This window comes from Oncorhynchus mykiss, chromosome 7, assembly GCF_013265735.2.
Source record: "Oncorhynchus mykiss isolate Arlee chromosome 7, USDA_OmykA_1.1, whole genome shotgun sequence".
NCBI classification, from domain to species: Eukaryota; Metazoa; Chordata; class Actinopteri; order Salmoniformes; family Salmonidae; genus Oncorhynchus; species Oncorhynchus mykiss.
Window position 1 is genome coordinate 74843912 of NC_048571.1, and position 22870 is coordinate 74866781.

The 22870-nt window shown below is 43.9% G+C and overlaps 1 protein-coding gene across 2 annotated transcripts in view; it reads right to left on the reverse strand.

Moving 5' to 3' along the window:
* Window positions 1–1564: 1564 nt before the first annotated feature.
* The window catches only part of LOC110528483 (disks large-associated protein 4), a 210256-nt gene continuing 188950 nt past the window's right edge, over window positions 1565–22870 (reverse strand). The window contains exons 10-13 of one of the 2 annotated variants that reach the window (XM_036984063.1): window positions 19286–19779; window positions 16987–17078; window positions 10121–10285; window positions 1565–4437 (exon numbers count right to left, since the gene is read on the reverse strand). In XM_036984063.1, the coding sequence (XP_036839958.1) occupies window positions 4198–4437; window positions 10121–10285; window positions 16987–17078; window positions 19286–19779 (991 nt within the window). In that variant the 3' untranslated portion in view covers window positions 1565–4197. Of the gene's footprint in view, window positions 4438–10120; window positions 10286–16986; window positions 17079–19285; window positions 19786–22870 lie in introns of both variants that reach the window. The other variant, XM_036984062.1, reaches the window with a different exon arrangement.

Sequence of the window (22870 nt, forward strand, 5' to 3'; positions counted from 1 at the left end):
TTCCTGTGTGTATCAAAAATGGTCCACCACCCAAAGGACATCCAGCCAACTTGACACAACTGTGGGAAGCATTGGCGTCAACATGGGCCAGCATCCCTATGGAACCCTTTTGACACCTTGTAGATTGTAGAGTCCATGCCCCAACAACTTGAGACTGTTCTGAGGGCAAAAGGGGATGGGGGGTTGCAACTCAATAGTAGGAAGGTAGTCCTAATGTTTAGTATACTCAGTGTATATGCCATTTAGCAGACGTGTTCATGCAAATACAAAGGTTAGTCATTTGAAGTCATAATTTGATATAAAAACTACTATTGGTTGGAAATATATGATGGAAAGCATGATTGTGATGACCAACTGTTAAAAAATGCTGTTCACTCTGCGAGTCTGGCAAGTGAGATCTTTTTAACCCGACTGTGGCACTCCAGGCTGAAGTTTCCGCTAGGTACAGATCTAGAATCAGCTTCCCCCCTCCAATCTTAACTTTAACCATGTGGGGGAAATGCGAAACTTACCCAAAATCAGCGTCCAGGGGCAACTTCACCCTACACCACTTTGGACAATCAAATACCTACAGTGAGACACATACTTTCTTGATCTCTCAACCACAAACAGAGAATATGTTATGATCATTTGATATTTGACCATTTTAATATTTATGCTGCAGTAGTTTATGTATCGGGGGGCTAGGGTCAGTCTGTTGTATCTGGAGTATTTCTCCTGTCTTATCCAGTGTCCTGTGTGAATTTAAGTATGCTCTTTCTTTCTTTCTTTCTTTACCTCTCTTGGAGGACCTGAGCCCTAGGACCATGCCTCAGGACTACCTGGCATGATGACTACTTGCTGTCCCCAGTCCACCTGGCCGTACTGCTGCTCCAGTTTCAACTGTTCTGCCTGCGGCTATGGAACCCTGACCTGTTCAACGGACGTGCTACCTGTCCCAGACCTGCTGTTTTCAACTCTCTAGAGACAGCAGGAGCGGTAGAGATACTCTCAATGATCGGCTATGAAAAGCCAACTGACATTTACTCCTGAGGTGCTGACTTGTTGCACCCTCGACAACTACTGTGATTATTATTATTTGACCATGCTGGTCATTTATGAACATTTGAACATCTTGGCCATGTTCTGTTATAATCTCTACCCGGCACAGCCAGAAGAAGACTGGTTCCTCTCTAGGTTTCTTCCTAGGTTTTGGCCTTTCTAGGGAGTTTTTCCTAGCCACCGTGCTTCCACACCTGCATTGCTTGCTGTTTGGGTTTTTAGGCTGGGTTTCTGTACAGCACTTTGATATATCAGCTGATGTAAGAAGGGCTATATAAATACATTTGATATAATGTTTTGTTAGATTACCATTTTTTAAATCACTTGCCTGGAACCATTTGTAATTTTTTCTCCTCAATTTTGTGATATCCAATTGGTAGTTACAGTCTTGTCCCATCGCTGCAACTCCCCTACGGACTCGGGAGAGGTGAAGGTTGAGAGCCAATGCATCCTCTGAAACACGACCCTGTCAAGCCACACTGCTTCTTGACACATTGCCAGCTTAACTTGGAAGCCAGTCGCACCAATTTGTAGGAGGAAACACCGTGCAGCTGGTGACTGGGGTCTTGCAGGCGCCCGGCCCGCCACAAGGAGCCGCTAGAGCACGATGGAACATGGAATTCCAAGCCAGCCAAACCCTCCCTTAACCTGGGCGACACTGGGCCAATTGTGCGCCGCCTCATGGGTCTCCCGGTCACAGCCAGCTGTGACACAGCCTGGTATCGAACCCAGGTCTGTAGTGATGCCTACAATGCAGTGCATTAGACCGCTGCGCCACTCGGGAGGCCCCCATTCCACTTTCACAGGCCTATTAAAATAGTGAATCAGTTTTGATATCACTATACTTACTTCCCATAGAGGCACAATGATAATGCATTTCTTTTTTTGTACCAACAACAGCATTTTCAAAAACAAAGGATGGCAAACAAATTACATTTATGTAATGTAATAGAGATTTAATGATTTGTCTCAATTTTAAAAAAGTGTAGGCATTTGGGGATGATATTTAACAAAAACAACAATGGTAGATAGCAATATGGTTGAACAAATTTAAAAAACTATGCGTTTCTTCTTCATTCCAGGATGAATTTGTAGTGCAAAATATGACCAATAGGAAGATAAAATAACAACTTCCTGGTTTCACACAGTGTCACTGAAGCATCTCAATAGTCAGACAGGGTTTCCTCTCCTAGTCCCTTCCCTGGTCTCCTTTCCTTTCTCTAGCCATCTCTTTTCAAGAGGGTGTCTGGTCAAGATCCATGATGTGGAAAAATATATTACACTTACATGATTTTATTCATTTAGCAGACACTTATCGACTTACAGGAGTAATTAGGCTTAAGTGCCTTGCTAAAGGGCACAGACATATTTTTTCACCTAGTCGGCTTGGGGATTCAAACCAGCGACCATTCGGTTACTGGCCAAATGCTCTTAACCGCTCGGCTACCTGCCGCCCTATACAGTAGCAAATACCTATAGTAGTACCAAATATTCAGTGTAATGTATCAATATCAAATTCCCATTGCCGAGTACAGTGTGCAGCCATTAGTCAAAGTTAATTAATGCTTAACTACAAGTCAAAATTGGGCGTAATTCCATTTAAATTCTCTATAGGAGGGCAATTCAAATCATGGTTGGAGTGACTGGAATTTCACGGTGGAATGGACCACATGTTTTCCATGTATATTGAGTGAGGGTCCCATGTGGGAAACGCACCTGCATCCGCCAACTAATTTACTCATTGAAATACAGTGACAACAAAACAACAAAAGGTTCATTGCAGAGAGAGACGCTGGGGCAGAAGTTGGGGGAAAGAAACCCCTCTAACCTTTCAATTCCTGTGATATTGCTGCTGCTGCAACCCAGCTTGAGTTGCTGGAAGTACATACTTTAAAAACCTACTGGATTTTTAAATGTTCAATGAAATAGCCACAATGATGCAACATCATTACGCTGGTAAAGGATCTTGAAACAACGAGGAAACAATGCAGACTTTGCACAGTGGGATTGTTCTCAATGGTGGTCCTGGTCCTTCACTCAAACCTGAATTATGTTCAATTGCTCTGATATACCCACACCATGATATTATTCATTAGGGCACACTGTAGCAAAAGGTGAAACTGATTAACTGCCTAATGAATATGACCTAGAAATAAATTCACAGAGCAATACAAAGAAATGAAAGTACAAAGCGTGGCCATTGTCATGGGACTGTGGACATTGGCTGATGAATACATCCTAAAACGGCAGAAAACAATATAATCTCAATGGAATAGTAGGATATTCAAATTACATTCCAGAAAATATTGACTTGTGAGTGTGTTTTGAGTCAGTTAAAAAGTACCTAAAATGTGAAATAAATAAAAAATAAAAAAAAACATTTTTTTTTTTTAAACAAAAAATGAACTAAGTAAACATCAATTGTGCTTTCAATAGATCTCACTTATACAAGTGGTGATACTTGTTATTTCCACCCTTAGTTCTCGGTTCCTTGCTCTCCAAAACCTCTTAAGAATCTAGAACTGCTTTGAATGCAGGCAAGGGGCTCTTACAAAACAAATAAAAACAAACAAAAAAGCACCAGGAAGACATAGATAGCTGAGGGTCTGAAGCATGTGTGTGTGTGTGTGTGTGTGCTCCTCTGAGTAAGTGTGTACATTAAACCACATGGTGGCGTTGTGCAAACTACGTGTTGGCCAAGGCATGGGGGAGGGAGTCAGGGAGGAGCGGCGGAAAGCACAAATGCTTACTCTGTCCGCTTATTAGATCTGTTACAGCCAAGATACAGGTACATCTAAAACAGTCTTGATATAGGTTCTTTAGGAGATAATATCATCATCAATAACCATTTGTATAATTTTCAATTGATTTAATAATTGATTTAATAATCAAGAGTACTAACAATAGTAACAAAGTTTGCGGTTGAGGTTTTTCCATGGCAGCCTCGCGAGAGGAGACGAGAGTTCCCCATAGTCTACAGCCCAATAGTTTTTATTTTCTTGTTTCCTCTCTTTCTCACTTAATCTAGATTTGCTGTCACCAGGACCAGCCTACCCTGTGTGTGTATGGCGAGAAGACCCCAACCCTCCCCTCCATCTCAGAGGCAGTTCCTCCTATCTCCCTCTCCCTCTCCCCCTCTCTCGCTCTCTCTTTCTCTCAGAGACGTGTTTGGGCCTCGGGGACGTAGATCTCAATACTGTCGGCACTCTCCGTGGCTGAGTTCTGCCGAACCGAGGCGGCCCTCTTAGCGGCCAGCAGTCGCCTGCGGGCCTCCGTCCGGTGCTTCTCCGCTGAAGAGGTGGAAGAGGCGGAGTCGACGCTCTTCTCACGTCCCAGCATCGGCCTCCCCTTAACAGGCTTCTTTGGCACTGGAGGAGGGGGCTCTTTCTGGTCCTCCTGGTGGTGTTGGTGGAGGGCCGCAATGGACGAAGTCAACCGTCAACCACAAGGAAACAGAAGAGACATGTGGGGGGGGGGGGGGGGGAGAGTGAGAGGATGCAAGGCCTTGTTGCTGTTGAAAGAAAACCTTTTTTTTGTTGATGAATTGAAAGGGGTAACTCCCCACTTTGAAGATTTTATGACTTTAGGATCAAGAAAAAGTATTCGAAACAACTCCTGAAGTTTTGTGCTTGTATGTTCATACATGGTAAAATAGCTTTTTTTGTTTCCTGAAAAGCTTCAGTTTTGGAGATGCAAGGTTTTCTTCCGAAAGCAACGAAGCAACGAAAGGTAATACAGAAGTTATAAAAAAAGAGCATAGTGAGTTCCATTTGGTAGACATGGATCTTTGACAGTGATGTTTGATTATGGTTTCTACAAAATATGTACAAAGTAGGCTTGACATGGACAATCTAGACAAATTACGACAAGATAGACATAATATGGACTGTGCAGCCAAATACATGACATTGATGGCAACTCTTCCTTGGACTAGACACTGAATTATTATTGGATCCCTGAATCCCAAACCAACAATAACCTCTTCTCAAATATACCTAGTGCCTAGTGGGTATGGGCTAGGGGTTGGTTTGGTACTCAAATAATAAATTGTATGATGCGAACATTGGATGAACCACACTTAATTCACTGCAGTCATAGTGAAATAGCGGCATGAAGTCAAAGTAGTTGAAGCACACATCCACCAAAACATCCACTACTACTCAAAAGTTTAGGGTCACTTAGAAATGTCCTTGTTTTTTAAAGAAAGCACATTTTTTTTGTCCATTAAAATAACATAAAATTGATCAGAAATACAGTGTAGACATGGTTAATGTTGTAAATGACTATTGTAGCTGGAAACGGCAGATTTTTTAAATGGAATATCTACATAGGCATGCAGAGGCCCATTATCAGCAACCATAGCTCCTGTGTTCTAATGGCACGTTGTGTAAACTAATCCAAGTTTATAATTTTAAAAGGCTAATTGATCATTAGAAAACCCTTTTGCAATTATGTTAGCACAGCTGAAAACTGTTGTCCTGATTAAAGAAGCAATAAAACTGGCCTTCTTTAGACTAGTTGAGTATCTGGAGCATCAGCATTCGTGGGTTCGATTACAGGCTCAAAATTGCCAGAAACAAATAACTTTCTTCTAAAACTCGTCAGTCTATTCTTGTTCTGAGAAATGAATTCTATTCCATGCGAGAAATTGCCAAGAAACTGAAGATCTCGTACAACGCTGTGTACTACTCCCTTCACAGAACAGAGCAAACTGTTTATAACCAGAATAGAAAGAGGAGTGGGAGGCCCCGGTGCACAACTGAGCAAGAGGACAAGTACATTAGTGTCTAGTTTGAGAAACAGACAAGTCCTTAACTGACAGCTTCATTAAATAGTACTGCGAAACACCAGTCTCAAAGTCAACAGTGAAGAGGCGAATCCGGGATGCTGGCCATCTAGGAAGAGTTGCAAAGAAAAAGCCATATCTCAGACTGGCCAAAAAAAAGAAAAGAGTAAGATGGGGAAAAGAACACAGACACTGGACAGAGGAACTCTGCCTAGAAGGCCAGCATCCCGGAGTCGCCTCTTCACTGTTGAAGTTGAGACTGGTGTTTTGTGGGTACTATTTAATGAATCTGCCAGTTGAGGACTTGTGAGGCATCTGATTCTCAAACTAGACACTGTATTTCTGATCAATTTGATGTTATTTTAAGCGGGGGAAATGTGCTTTTCTATAAAAAAATAAGGATATTTCTAAGTGGCCCCAAACTTTTGAATGGTAGTGTACCACTTCACTCAATCTACAAACCCAACACCCCCCTACCACCTCCACCCGCATCATACCACCTAATCACCCCTCCTACCACCTCCATAAGCATAACACCCCTACCACCTCCACCCGCATCATACCAACTAATCAACCCCCCCTACATCATACCTCCTAATCACCCTCTTACGACCCCCACATGCATCATACCAACTAAACACCACCCCCACCCCCACACGCATCATACCACCTAATCACTCCCTACCACCCCCACACGCATCATACCACCTAATCACTCCCCTACCACCTCGACCCGCATCATACCACCTAATCACCCCCCTACCACCTCCACCCGCATCATACCACCTAATCTCCCCTACCACCCCCACACCCGTCATACCACCTAATCACCCCCAACAACCTCCACCCGCATCATACCACCTAATCACCCCCCTACCACTTCCACCCGCATCATACCACCTAATCAACCCTCTACCACCTCCACCCGCATCATACCACCTAATCACCCCCCTACCACCTCCCCCCGCATCATACCACCTAATCACCCCTCTACCATCTCCACCCGCATCATACCACATAATCACCCCCTACCACGTCCACCCGCATCATACAACCTAATCACCCCCCTACCACCTCCACCTGCATCATACCAACTAAACACCCCCCCCCTCCTACCACCTCCACCTGCATCATACCACCTAATCACCCCCCTAACCACCTCCACCCGCATCATACCACCTAATCACCCCCCACCACCTCCACACGCATCATACCAACTAATCACCCTCCCTACAACCCCCACATGCATCATACCAACTAAACACCACCCCCACACGCATCATACCACCTAATCACCCCCTACCACTTCCACACGCATCATACCACCTAATCACGCCCCTACAACCTCGATCCGCATCATACCACCTAATCACCCCCCTACCACCTCCACCCGCATCATACCACATAATCACCCCCCTACCACCCCCACCCGCATCATACCACCTAATCACCCCCCTACCACCTCCACCCGCATCATACCACATAATCACCCCCCTACCACCTCACCCGCATCATACCACATAATCACCCCCCTACCACCTCCACACGCATCATACCAACTAATCACCCTCCCTACAACCCCCACATGCATCATACCAACTAAACACCACCCCCACACGCATCATACCACCTAATCACCCCCTACCACTTCCACACGCATCATACCACCTAATCACGCCCCTACCACCTCGATCCGCATCATACCACCTAATCACCCCCCTACCACCTCCACCCGCATCATACCACCTAATCACCCCCACACGCATCATACCACCTAATCACCCCCTACCACCTCCACCATACCACCTAATCACCCCCCTACCACCTCCACCATACCACCTAATCACCCCCCTTCCACCCCACACGTATCATACCACCTAATCACCCCCCTACCACCTCACCCGCATCATACCACCTAATCACCCCCCTACCACCTCCACCCGCATCATACCACATAATCACCCCCCTACCACCTCACCCGCATCATACCACCTAATCACCCCCCTACCACCCCCACACGCATCATGCCACCTAACCACTCCCCTACCACCTCCACCCGCATCATACCACCTAATCACCCCTCTACCACCTCCACCTGCATCATACCACCAAATAGCCCCCCTACCACCTCCACCCGCATCATACCACCTAATCACCCCCCACCACCTCCACACGCATCATACCAACTAATCACCCTCCCTACAACCCCCACATGCATCATACCAACTAAACACCACCCCCACACGCATCATACCACCTATTCACCCCCTACCACTTCCACACGCATCATTCCACCTAATCACGCCCCTACCACCTCGATCCGCATCATACCACCTAATCACCCCCTACCACCTCCACCCGCATCATACCACCTAATCACCCCCTACCACCTCCACCTCCACCATACCACCTAATCACCCCCCTTCCACCCCACACGTATCATACCACCTAATCACCCCCCCACCACCTCCACCTGCATCATACCACCTAATCACCCCCTACCACCTCCACCCGCATCATACCACCTATTCACCCCCTACCACTTCCACACGCATCATTCCACCTAATCACGCCCCTACCACCTCGATCCGCATCATACCACCTAATCACCCCCTACCACCTCCACCCGCATCATACCACCTAATCACCCCCTACCACCTCCACCTCCACCATACCACCTAATCACCCCCCTTCCACCCCACACGTATCATACCACCTAATCACCCCCCCACCACCTCCACCTGCATCATACCACCTAATCACCCCCTACCACCTCCACCTGCATCATACCACCTAATCACCCCCTACCACCTCCACCCGCAACATGCCACTTAATCACCATCTACCACCCCACATGCATCATACCAACAAATCACCACCCCACCCACATCATACCACCTAATCACCCCCTACCACCCCCACACGCATCATACCACCTAATCATCCCCCTACCACTTCCACCCACATCATACCACCTATCACCCCCCCTACCACCTCCACCTGCATCATACCAACTAAACACCCCCCCCCCCCCCACCACCTCCACCCGCATCATACCACCTAATCACCCCCTACCACCTCCACAAGCATCATATCACCTAATCACCCCCCACCACCTCCACACCCATCATACCACCGAATCACCCCTCCTACCACCTCCACATAATACCAACTAATCACCATCCCCAAATGCATCATACCACCTAATCACCCCCCTACCACCCCCACACGCATCATACCACCTAATCACCCCCCACCACCTCCACACACATCATACCAACTAATCCCCCCCCCACATCATACCAACTAATCACCCCCCTACCACCCCCACACGCATCATACCAACTAATTACCCCCCTACCACTCCCACATGCATCATACCAACTAATCACCCCCCTACGACCCCCACACGCAGTGTCGCACACAGAGAGACAGACAACAGACACGCACACACACACAAATGAACTATATATTCACACATACACACAGTCACAAAGAGCTCTCCCTCACACACTCACACACACACATTTTACTATCCTTATGGGGACAAAACAATTGATTCCCATTCAAAATCATATTTTTCCTAACCCCAAAACCTAACCCTTAAACCAGGGGTGTCAAATTCATTCCATGGCTGGCCTAGTGTCTGTGAGTTCTGTTTTTTTCCCTTAAATTAAGACCTACACAACCAGGTGATGGGAGTTCTTTACTAATTAGACACCTTAATTCATCATTCAAGTACAAGGGAGGAGCGAAAGTCCGAAGACACTCAGCCCTCTGTGGAATGAGTTTGACACGTGCCTTAACATAACCCTAACCTTAACCCTAAAATAGCCTTTTTCCTTGTGGGGACCAGCCAAATGTCCCCCCTTGTCCGAATTCTCTGTGTTTTACTATCCTTGTAAGGACTTCTGACACACACACACACACACACACACACACAGGAGAGAGCGTAAAGCCAGGCCACATTCTGTGACGTGATGCAGCTCTGCCATTACCATACTTGAGACATCAGAGCAGAGCATGTCTTGTACCCCGACATGCATTTTTAAAGGAGGGGCTTAAACCGCAGAAACAGTCATAAACTGTCCTCTTTGAGATTGAGGCCCATGCATGTGTAAAGGGAGGTGCCTTCTACCAAGCCCCTTCACATTGGTCTGGGAAGCCCCTTTTAGTGTTCACTTCACATAGGGAGGGGGGAAGTGAGAGGGGAGGTGGGGAGGGAGGAGAGAGGCCGATTACGGCGGCTTTCCTACCCCAGCCTGTGCACTGGGCAGCAGGGGTGGGAAGTACCTTCCGCTCGGGTGGCGAGTGGGCCACGGCAGGGGGCTGCCAGTCGCTGGACTTCAGGTGGTAGAGCTCATCAAACTTGAGACTGATGTCCTCGATGGAGAGCTGCAGCAGGTCCCAGAAGCCTGCCAGGTCCTGGGCTGTGGTCTTCAGGTTGGCGTTCACATTCTGAAGGGAGGGAGAAAGGAGAAAATGGGGGAGAAAGAGAGGTGTGGGAAAGTGGAAGAAAATAAAGAAATAGTGAAGAGAAAGGGGGAAAAGGAGAGAGGCACGAAGAGGAGATTGAAAAGAGGAGATTTAAATGAATTCAGTGTTGCTTTGTCCACTTTTGACACTAGAGGGAGCTGTCTTACAACACAATGACAGGAGACCTCGTCAAACTGAATAGTTTAATTCCATCTGACTATTCTGGGTAAATATTGTGTATGTTGGAAGGTGTCGATGTTGATGCTACTGTATTATCGTTTAATGTATGCCTGTCAAAAACTTATACTGATTTTTTTCCCTATGAAGAAAAAAACATTTTTTTAAAAGGTGGACTGACCACTTCACATAAACCGTAAACCTCATCTCCTTTTAAAGTATGTAAAATAAGTCAGTCAGAGCAGATGGATGGGATGACGGTCACCCTTCGACTTCCTCTCTAGCATTCCCCATAGTGAGATAACGCTCTAATTTCCTTCAGAGAACCTGAGTCACATACAGAAACCCATAGTTTTTCTTCCCACCTGACTCACTCATTCTGTTACTAATGCTCTTTGTTATGGTTGGGTCTGCTTGTGTTTCTTGCCCACACAGCATCGTTGCAGCTGCAACTAGACTGGGGTTTGAGCCCTTATCCAGAGCCTTCTGACTCAACTCTCCGCCAAGTTTTTATCATGCTAATTCTGCATTCTGGATCTTCAAATATTAGAACACACAGAACAAAACACACAACAAAAGATGGTAGCACTAGCATGCAAAGAGTGACTTTCTGTGTAATGATATGAAAAGCATCCATAGGAAATTGTCCATAAATACAAAATATTTGTTTTTTTACATGTGGGAAAAACATTATTCTGGATGTCAAACTCTTTTTTCAATGGTACAATGGTTCAACTTATTTTGGATCAAGGTGCCCTTTCATTGAATTTTATCAGGATACCACATCATTTCACAATTAATCGCTAACCAAAAAGGTTCACTGCACAACGATTAATACAAAACACGAGTTCAATAATATAGCTGCATTAAAATAGACTCCTATTATAACCGACTCAATCAACACAATCAGTAGCCTTTGCTACTCTGATACTTACACTGAGCTTCATTACGAGATTAACATTATTCATTAAAACTGCATTAACAACCACAGATTGTCGGTCCTCTGTCTGAATAACTGCTGGTCTCTCTTTCATTTGAGAGAACATAATACATTCCGAATATGATGACAGTGAATTTCCACTGAGAATAGCTAACAGTCAGAGAATGCTACCAACAAAATGCAGGCGTTTGCAGACCGTCAACCTGAGGTTAGTCTTATTCTAATAATTGGGGATGTCAGTCTGAGTACCCTGTACTGAGATCAGTAGAGTGACGTGATACAAAGAGACATGTCTACACAGCATCACATTAGTGTAAACCAAGACTGTTCCACGGGCAGGCCTGGTTGTAGCAAGATATGTTCGAGTCGTGTCTGCAACAATTTTAGCATTTTAGCTAACCCTAAACATTCTCCTAACTTGCCACGTTAATTCTCCTAACTTGCTACGAAAAGTTATTTATCTTAGTCAAAACCGGCACACCTGCCCTGAGAATGATACAGCCATGTCCACCCCTTACGATAGTTTAACCACGCAGGTCTGGAAAAAGTCCCATCAATCACTTCTCCATTGACCTTCCTGTCTGTTAGCATTCAGCTTGTCACTTAGCTAGCCAAATTTAAGCTCTGTGTCTTTCCATTTGGCATGTGTTTGTCTAGTGATGTGATGAAGTGTGCCCAGGGACTGTGGTCAAAAAATAGCAGGCCTGGCTAAAACTAGCACTTTTTCAGAAATGTTGATCAATGTGCACTGTCCATGTAAAAATAAACGTAACAAAGTAAAGTAAACAAGGGTGTGTGGGGTTGATGATCTGGTAATGTAAGTGTGTGGGGTTGATGATCTGGTAATGTAAGTGTGTGGGGTTGATGATCTGGTAATGTAAGTGTGTGGGGTTGATGATCTGGTAATGTAAGTGTGTGGGGTTGATGATCTGGTAATGTAAGTGTGTGGGGTTGATGATCTGGTAATGTAAGTGTGTGGGGTTGATGATCTGGTAATGTAAGTGTGTGGGGTTGATGATCTGGTAATGTAAGTGTGTGGGGTTGATGATCTGGTAATGTAAGTGTGTGGGGTTGATGATCTGGTAATGTAAGTGTGTGGGGTTGATGATCTGGTAATGTAAGTGTGTGGGGTTGATGATCTGGTAATGTAAGTGTGTGGGGTTGATGATCTGGTAATGTAAGTGTGTGGGGTTGATGATCTGGTAATGTAAGTGTGTGGGGTTGATTATCTGGTAATGTAAGTGTGTGGGGTTGATGATCTGGTAATGTAAGTGTGTGGGGTTGATTATCTGGTAATGTAAGTGTGTGGGGTTGATGATCTGGTAATGTAAGTGTGTGGGGTTGATGATCTGGTAATGTAAGTGTGTGGGGTTGATGATCTGGTAATGTAAGTGTGTGGGGTTGATTATCTGGTCAAGTAAGTGTGTGGGGTTGATTATCTGGTAATGTAAGTGTGTGGGGTTGATGATCTGGTAATGTAAGTGTGTGGGGTTGATTATCTGGTAATGTAAGTGTGTGGGGTTGATGATCTGGTAATGTAAGTGTGTGGGGTTGATGATCTGGTAATGTAAGTGTGTGGGGTTGATGATCTGGTAATGTAAGTGTGTGGGGTTGATGATCTGGTAATGTAAGTGTGTGGGGTTGATTATCTGGTAATGTAAGTGTGTGGGGTTGATTATCTGGTCAAGTAAGTGTGTGGGGTTGATTATCTGGTAATGTAAGTGTGTGGGGTTGATGATCTGGTAATGTAAGTGTGTGGGGTTGATGATCTGGTAATGTAAGTGTGTGGGGTTGATGATCTGGTAATGTAAGTGTGTGGGGTTGATTATCTGGTAATGTAAGTGTGTGGGGTTGATGATCTGGTAATGTAAGTGTGTGGGGTTGATGATCTGGTAATGTAAGTGTGTGGGGTTGATTATCTGGTAATGTAAGTGTGTGGGGTTGATTATCTGGTAATGTAAGTGTGTGGGGTTGATTATCTGGTAATGTAAGTGTGTGGGGTTGATTATCTGGTCAAGTAAGTGTGTGGGGTTGATTATCTGGTAATGTAAGGGGTTTTGTGGTCATGTACAGTGCATTCGGAAAGCATTTAAGATTTTGTAAACGTTACAGCCTTATTATAAAACGTGTAAAAAAAAAAAACTCAACATAATGACAAAGCAAAAACAGGTTTTTAGACATTTTTGCCATTGTATTAAAGTAAAGAACTGAAATATGACCTTTACATAAGTATTCAGAACCTTTACTCAGTACTTTGTTGAAGCAGTTTCTCTATAGAAAATCTTTGGAGGGAGTTGAAAGTCCGTGTTGCCCAGCAACAGCCCCAAAACATCACTGCTCTAGAGGAGATCTGCATGGAGGAATGGGCCAAAATACCAGCAACAGTGTGTGAAAACCTTGTGAAGACTTACAGAAATGTTTGACCACTGTTATATACCCTTTGTTGGCAATGACAAAGTATTGAGATAAACTTTTGTTATTGACCAAATACTTACTTTCCACCATCATTTGCAAATAAATTCATAAAAAATCCTACAATGTGATTTTCTGGATTTTTTTTCTCATTTTGTCTGTCATAGTTGAAGTGTACCTATGATGAAAATTACAGTTCTCTCTCATCTTTTTAAGTGGGAGAACTTGCACAATTGGTGCCTGACTAAATACTGTTTTGCCCCACTGTATATGTTTTTGCTCTTTATTCTTTGTTATAGAGCCAAAAAGATTGGAAAAGTGGTTTACCCATACATCTCCATTTTGGATAGATAATTCTTCGTGTTGTTGTTTGTTTAGTGTTTTCCAATTTTCCCAGAAGTGGTTAGAGTTTATGGATTCTTCAATTACATTGAGCTGATTTCTGACGTGCTGTCCCTTCTTTTTCCGTAGTGTATTTCTGTATTGTTTTAGTGATTCACCATAGTGAAGGCGTAGACTCACTATGTTTTTGGTTGGACAGGTTTCTCAATTTCTTTCTTCGATTTTTGCATTCTTCATCAAACCATTTGTAATTGTTGTTAATTTTCTTCGGTTTTCTATTTTAGATTTTTAGATTTGATAGGGAAGCTGAGAGGTCAAATATACTGTTAAGATTTTCTACTGTCAAGTTTACACCTTCACTATTGCAGTGGAACGTTTTACCCGTGGAACGTTTTAGTCTCCCAGTCCCTGTCGCAGAAAAACATCCCCCACAGCATGATGCTGCCACCACCACGCTTCACTGTAGGGATGGTGCCAGGTTTCCTCCAGACGTGACGCTTGGCATTCAGGCCAAATAGTTAAATATTGGTTTCATCAGATTAGAGAATCTTGTTTCTCATGGTCTGAGTCCATTAGGTGCCTTAAGGCAAACTCCAAGCGGGCTGTCATGTGCCTTTTACTGAGGAGTGGCTGCCGTCTGTCCACTCTACCATAAAGGCCTGGCTGGTTGTCCTTCTGGAAGGTTCTCCTATCTCCACAGAGAAACTCTGTCAGAGTGACCATCGGGTTCTTGGTCACCTTCCTGACCAAGGCCATTCTCCCCCAATTGCTCAGTTTGGCCGGGCGGCCAGCTCCAGGAAGAGTCTTGGTGGTTCAAAACCTCTTCCCTTTAAGAACGATAGAGGCCACCGTGTTCTTGGGGACCTTCAATGCTGCAGAAATGTTTTGGTACCCTTCCCCAGATATGTGCCTCAACACAATCCTGCCTTGGAGCTCTATGGACAATTTCTTCCACCTCATGGCTTGGTTTTTGCTCTGACATGCACTGTCAACTGTGGGACTTTATATAGACAAGTGTGTGCCTTTCCAAATCATGTCCAATCAATTGAATTTACCACAGGTGGACTCCAATCAAGTTGAAGAAACATCTCAAGGATGATCAATTGAAACAGGATGCACCTGAGCTCAATTTTGAGTCTCATAGCAAAGGGTCTGAATACTTATATAAATAAGTATACATTTATAAATAAGGTATTTGTTTTTTATTTGTAATACATTTGCAAAACATTCTAAAAACCTGTTTTTGTTTTTTAATTATGGGGTATTGTTGTAGATTGATGAGGAAAAAAGTTGATTTAATCAGGGGTGGTGGGGAGGGGGGGGGGGGGGGGGTCTGAATACTTTCTGTATGCTCCGTTAGTATGTGGGGTTGATTATCTGGTAATATAAGCGGTTTTCAGGTAATGTAAGTATGTGGGGTTGATTATCTGGTAATGTAAGTGTGTTGGGTTGTGTTAACCTTTGTTTAGTCTGGTTATTTGATGTGTGTGTAGAGTATGGAATAGTATAGTTTTGTCTGGTGATGTGATGGTGTAATGGTGTTGTGGTGGGGTAGTATTGTTTTGTCTGGTGATGTGATGGTGTAATGGTGTTGTGGTGGGGTAGTACTGTTTTGTCTGGTGATGTGAGGGTGTAGTACTGTTTTGTCTGGTGATGTGATGGTGTAATGGTGTTGTGGTGGGGTATTATTGTTTTGTCTGGTGATGTGATGGTGTAATGGTGTTGTGGTGGGGTATTATTGTTTTGTCTGGTGATGTGATGGTGTAGTATTGTTTTGTCTGGATATGTGATGGTGTAGTATTGTTTGTCTGGTGATGTGATGGTGTAATGGTGTTGTGGTGGGGTATTATTGTTTTGTCTGGTGATGTGATGGTGTAATGGTGTTGTGGTGGAGTAGTATTGTTTTGTCTGGTTATGTGAGGGTGTAGTATTGTTTGTCTGGTGATGTGATGGTGTAATGGTGTTGTGGTGGAGTAGTATTGTTTTGTCTGGTTATGTGAGGGTGTAGTATTGTTTGTCTGGTGATGTGATGGTGTAATGGTGTTGTGGTGGGGTATTATTGTTTTGTCTGGTGATGTGATGGTGTAATGGTGTTGTGGTGGGGTATTATTGTTTTGTCTGGTGATGTGATGGTGTAATGGTGTTGTGGTGGGGTATTATTGTTTTGTCTGGTTATGTGATGGTGTAATGGTGTTGTGGTGGAGTAGTATTGTTTTGTCTGGTGATGTGATGGTGTAATGGTGTTGTGGTGGGGTATTATTGTTTTGTCTGGTGATGTGATGGTGAAATGGTGTTGTGGTGGGGTATTATTGTTTTGTCTGGTGATGTGATGGTGTAATGGTGTTGTGGTGGGGTATTATTGTTTTGTCTGGTGATGTGTTGGTGTTGTGGTAGTGTTGTTTTGTTTTGTCTGGTGATGGTGTTGTATTGTTTTTTTCTGGTGATGTGATGGTGTTGTGGTAGTGTTGTTTTGTCTGGTGATGGTGTTGTATTGTTTTGTCTGGTGATGTGAGGGTGTAGTACTGTTTTGTCTGGTGATGTGATGGTGTAATGGTGTTGTGGTGGGGTATTATTGTTTTGTCTGGTGATGTGATGGTGTAATGGTGTTGTGGTGGGGTATTATTGTTTTGTCTGGTGACGTGTTGGTGTTGTGGTAGTGTTGTTTTGTTTTGTCTGGTGATGGTGTTGTATTGTTTTTTTCTGGTGATGTGATGGTGTTGTGGTAGTGTTGTTTTGTCTGGTGATGGTGTTGTATTGTTTTGTCTGGTGATGTGTGTATGGGCGAGTTGTAACATGGAGAGTTGATACTTACCAAGTTTTGTTCACACAGTCCTCTGAACTGCTCAAATTTCTTGGTCATGAGGAGCTGAGCACTGCCCACTGCACTGCGGACTTTCCCCAACACTGCAGATAACAAGAATACATACAGATTGAGTCATACTGACACACACGTGCACAGACAGACAGATAGACACAGGTAGACAGGCAGGTACAGACAGGCAGGCAGGCAGACACAGACAGACAGTTAGGTAGTCAGGCAGACACTCACACACACACACACAGTTTGTTGGGGCATTGGGAATGCAAAACCAATAAACAGAGCGTGTCAAGGAGTGTCTCTCATTGCTCCATTTAGGTACAAAACTCGAACCTAATGCTAATAAACTTTCCCCCCTAGCAACTGATGTGTATCAGGTCTTCCTATACATTCATTTCAGTACATTCTCAAAAACAAGACTGTTCTGCCACGTACTAAGAGTCAAGGACCTTTTTGAGCACGGACACCACGCCTAAAGGTCACTCGTCCCAAGAAAGTATGGGTTTAGAACACTACCATCATAAGAGAGGAGATGTGGTTGTCTCTACACACTTCCCTCTATCTGTACAACTAAATTGACAGATAGACTGCACACAAGGACATTTGTGAAAAGGATTTGTCACAGGGAGACAAGATGATTTGTGAGGGAGAAAAATGTCAGCCTGTTCAAACAGAAACATCACATTAACACAGCAAACCATCCCAGCAACGTTCCCAAAACAAACCCAAGCAAATGTGGGGTGTCTAAACGACTACATGGGGAGCACCCAAGAGGATTACAGTGTAATGGGCAGTGTTATCCTCTTTAAAGGTAGCACTCTAAGCCTACATAGCTACTAGAGCAATACCAGTGTCACAATATTTTTTCCATGGCAAAAATGAAAACACGACGCAGAGTCAATTGGTCCTATAAAAACCTGCTGTATGTAAAATATAGTGTGCTATAGCATGGAAAATAAATAAATCTGACTCTGGATGACAACATAATTATGTTTTTTCCAACATTAGGGCTATTTTTCTAAAGAAGTGAAATCCGCTTCCTGTTTGTTTCCTTGCCACTATAGTAACGAGCATTGTGATACTGGTATCGTCCCGGGCCTAATAGATACTTGAGTCTTTTTCATCCAGTATTTATGACTTTAGTCCCTGTTTTAATGCTGGATCAAAAACGAACAATTTTTTATTTTTTTTAAATAGGACCACTGGATGATGAGGTTATGACAATGAGATTAGGGGGCCATCAGAACCAGATGTTTCTATGGTCCTACAACAAATCAGATTCACTGAGATTAGGGGGCCAGCAGAACCCGGTGTTTCTATGGTCCGGCACTAATCAGATTCAATGAGATTAGGGGGCCAGCAGTACCAGGTGTTTCTATAGTCCTGCAATAAATCAGATTCTTTGAGATTAGGGGGCCAGCAGAACCCGGTGTTTCTATGGTCCTGCACTAATCAGATTCAATGAGATTAGGGGGCCAGCAGTACTAGGTGTTTCTATAGTCCTGCAATAAATCAGATTCTTTGAGATTAGGGGGCCAGCAGAACCAGGTGTTTCTATAGTCCTGCAATAAATCAGATTATTTGAGATTAGGGGGCCAGCAGAACCAGGTGTTTCTATAGTCCTGCAATAAATCAGATTCTTTGAGATTAGGGGGCCAGCAGAACCAGGTGTTTCTATAGTCCTGCAATAAATCAGATTCTTTGAGATTAGGGGGCCAGCAGAACCAGGTGTTTCTATAGTCCTGCAATAAATCAGATTCTTTGAGATTAGGGGGCCAGCAGTACCAGGTGTTTCTATGGTCCGGCACTAATCAGATTCAATGTCAACTCTATCGTGCCAACAGTGAGAGAAATGAATGCGCAAGCACACACACTGCAAATGGCAGATACATACACTGACACAAAATGACCCTTTGCTTTTTTCTTAGTTTGGTCAAGATATTCTGATATAGCGTGCATGCTTGACTGAGATTTTGTGTGAGGACTGTTCAGTGTGTCTGTCTGTGTGTGTCATTTCAGCCTGATGTTGAGATACTTATCTAATCTGGATCTGTAATCAGGTCCAGAGTACATTAGTGTAATTATGGAATTAGAGGCCTGTCTGTGTGTTAACTCCAGCTATTACCGCCTTATCCACTGCAGAGTGTCGGTGTGTGTGTGTGTTGTGGTTGAACCCTCGCTAGGCTTTAAGCCCTTGGGTCAGGTCAGATCAGGTCATCGGGTCAGAACACTTTGTAGATCAATTCACTGACATGATGTGGATGGTGGAGCTATATACTAAAGTGTGTCTTACCCTCCTCTGAGAGCTGGTTGTCTTTGGTCTCCTGCTCCATCTGCTGGCACCAGCCCTCCATGCGGCCCGTCTCTGCCTGCAGCAACTTGAGGAACCAATGGCCGTCCCGCCGGCATGCAGGGCCTGGAGGGGGCACCGCGTTAGGGTTCCCACTGCCCCCATTCTCATTCCCACTCTCCAGCCAGGGGTCCGGAGGGGGTAGGAACGAGGGGTCCAGGGCCGGATCCAGGCTCTCGGCGAAGGAGTCGGAGGAGGAACGTGTGGTGGAGCGGTTGAGGAACTGCCGTAGCGGAGGTGGAGACGTACTGGTGTCAGCGGTGGGATTTGATCCGTTGCCTTGGCTGAACTGGTCGCCGCTCGGGGGAGAGTCCATGGATTGGCAGGCGTTGTTGACCATGCTCTTCTTCTCGGGGGCGGGCTTGGCGTGGGAGATGACAGGGAGGTCCTGTGTGTCTGAGTCTGTCTCCTGCTTGGAAGTCATGTTACTGGAGCGACTGAGACTGAAAAAACACACACAAAGTGACATAGGAAAACGTGGTCAATGCTCAATCAATAACAATGGTGAAAATAGACATTGCATCTCTATTAATGTTGTCAAGGCAATGCAATATATAGTATTGGTAAACTAATATGTATAAGTAAACTTCATTAACCAGAATGTGCCTGCAACCTAACACAAATTCCAAACTAAAGCCAACCAAAGTCAAACCAACCCTGATTGCTTCTGTATGTGAAAAAAACATCACATTTGTTATTCTTGTGTGTAAAAACAAACACCAGGGGAAAACATATGACGAAGCCTTTTCCTGCTACAAAACAAACCAACCAATGTTCTCAATGCTAGACACTTCATCCTGGACTGATCAATATAGGAATAACACACAGAACCTAGACTAGACCATAGAGATGGATACAGGGCATACCACACAGTTAACTACTTTTAAAAATGTAGTTGCACATGGTATCACAGTCTTTTGTGGCAAGTTCAACCTCTATCCATCTCGATGACTCATTACATGTATGGGAAAAGAACTTGGCTGGGGAACAGGCACACAAACCCTGACCATCATCTGACCATGACTACGATCCTGCCTTCCCATTCAAGTGATAGAACAGAAAACATCAAACAAGGGGAAGATGTAAATCTGTGAAAAGAAGTCTGAATATTCATGTTTAATAGAATAATAATAAACAATAATAATAATAATAATGAATAAGGGACATACAGTTTATTCAGAAAGTATTCAAACCCCTTGACTTATTATTATTTTTTTTAATTTACAGCCTTATTCTAAAATAGATTAAATTGTTTTTCCCCCTCATCAATCTACACATAATAACCTAAAATGACAAAGCAAAAACAGGTTTTTAGAATTTATTGCAAATGTGCCAAATCTCTTAAACTGAAATATCAAATGTACACAATAATTCAGATCCCTTACACAGTACTTTGTTGAAGCACCTTTGGCAGCGATTTCAGCCTTGAGTCTTCTTGGATATGACGCTACAAGCTTGGCACACCTGTATTTGGGGAGTTTCTCCCATTCCTCTCTGCAGATCCTCTCAAGCTCTGTCAGGTTGGATGGGGAGCGTTCAAGAGATGTTCAAATGGGTTCAAGTCCGGGCTCTGGCTGGGCCACTCAAGGACATTCAGAGACTTGTCCCGAAGCCACTCCTGCTTAGGGTCATTGTCCTGTTGGAAGGTGAACCTTCACCCCAGTCTGAGGTCCTGAGTGCTCTGGATCAGGTTTTTATCAAGGATCTCTGAACTTAGCTCCATTCAATTTAGCTTTGATCCTGACTAGTCCCTGACATACTTGTTTTATTTAGAGGATGAGCAGTACCTGCCGCGATATGAATTTTTTTTTGTCCCTGTCGCTGAAAAACATTCCCAAACATGTCCCAGTCCCTGTCGCTGAAAAACATTCCCACAGCATGATGCTGCCACCACCATGCTTCACTGTAGGGATGGTGCCAGGTTTCCTCCAAACGTGACACTTGACATTCAGGCCAAAGAGTTCAATCTTGGTTTCATTAGACCCGAGAATCGAGTTTCTCATGGTCTGAGACTCTTTAGGTGCCTTATGGCAAACTCCAAGCTGGCTGTCATGTGCCTTTTACTGAGTGGCTTCTGTCTGGACACATGCCATAAAGGCATGATTGGTTGAGTGCTGCAGAGATGGCTGTCCTTCTGGAAGCTTCTCCCATTTCCACAGAGGAATTCTAGAGACCTTCTCCCCCAATTGTTCAGTTTGGCCGGGCAGCCAGCTCTAGGAAGAGTCTTGGTGGTTCCAAACTTCTTCCATTTAAGAATGATGGATGCCACTGTGTTCTTAGGGAGCTTCAATGCTGCATATACTTTTTAGTATCCTTCCCCAGATCTGTTCCTCGACACAATCCTGTCTCGGAGCTCTACGGACAATTTTTTCCACCTCATGTCTCAGGTTTTTGCTAATTTTTGACATGTTTTTTTACATGCACTGTCAACTGTGGGACCTTATATAGACAGGTGTTTGCCTTTCCAAATCATGTCCAATCAATTGAATTTACCATAGGTGGACTCGAATCAATTTGTAGAAACATCTCAAGGATGATCAATTGAAACAGGATGCACCTGAGCTCAATTTTGAGTCTCATAGCAAAGGGTCTGAATACTTATGTAAATAAGGTATCTGGTTTTTTTTAAAATAAATTAGCAAAAAAGTATAAAAACCTGTTTTCGCTTTGTCAATATGGGGTATTGTGTGTAGATTGCTGAGGAAAAAAATATATGCAATACATTTTAGAATAAGGCTGAAAAGTCAAGGGGTCTGAATACTTTCCGAAGGCACTGTACTTTAATTGTTGGTATGGGGTGCCAATAAAATAGCATTGAGGTTTTTATTTGAAAATGGAATACTGTTGTTTAGACAACAATAGTTATACAGTATACCCTTATATATACCCATATATACAGTTGAAGTCGGAAGTTTACATACACGTACGTTGGAGTCATTAAAACTTGTGTTTCAACAACTCCACAAATTTCTTGTTAACAAACTATAGTTTTGGCAAGTGGGTCAAAAGTTTACATACACTAAGTTGACTGTATCTTTAAAAAGCTGGCAAAATTCCAGAAAATTATATCATGGCTTTAGAAGCTTCTGATGGGTTAATTGACATAGTTTGAGTCAATTGGAGGTGTACCTGTGGATGTATTTCAAGGCCTACCTTCAAACTCAGTGCCTCTTTGCTTGACATCATGGGAAAATCAAAAGAAATCAGCCAAGACTTCAGAAAAAAAATGGTAGACCTCCACAAGTCTAGTTCATCCTTGGGAGCAATTTCCAAATGCCTGAAGGTACCACGTTCATCTGTACAAACAATAGTACACAAGTATAAACACCATGGGACCACGCAGCAGTCATACCGCTCAGGAAGGAGACGCTTTCTTTCTCCTAGAGATGAACGTATCTTAGTGCGAAAAGTGCAAATCAATCCTAGAACAACAGCAAAGGACCTTGTGAAGATGCTGGAGGAAACAGGTACAAAAGTGTCTATATCCACAGTAAAATGAGTCCTATATCGACATAACCTGAAAGGCCG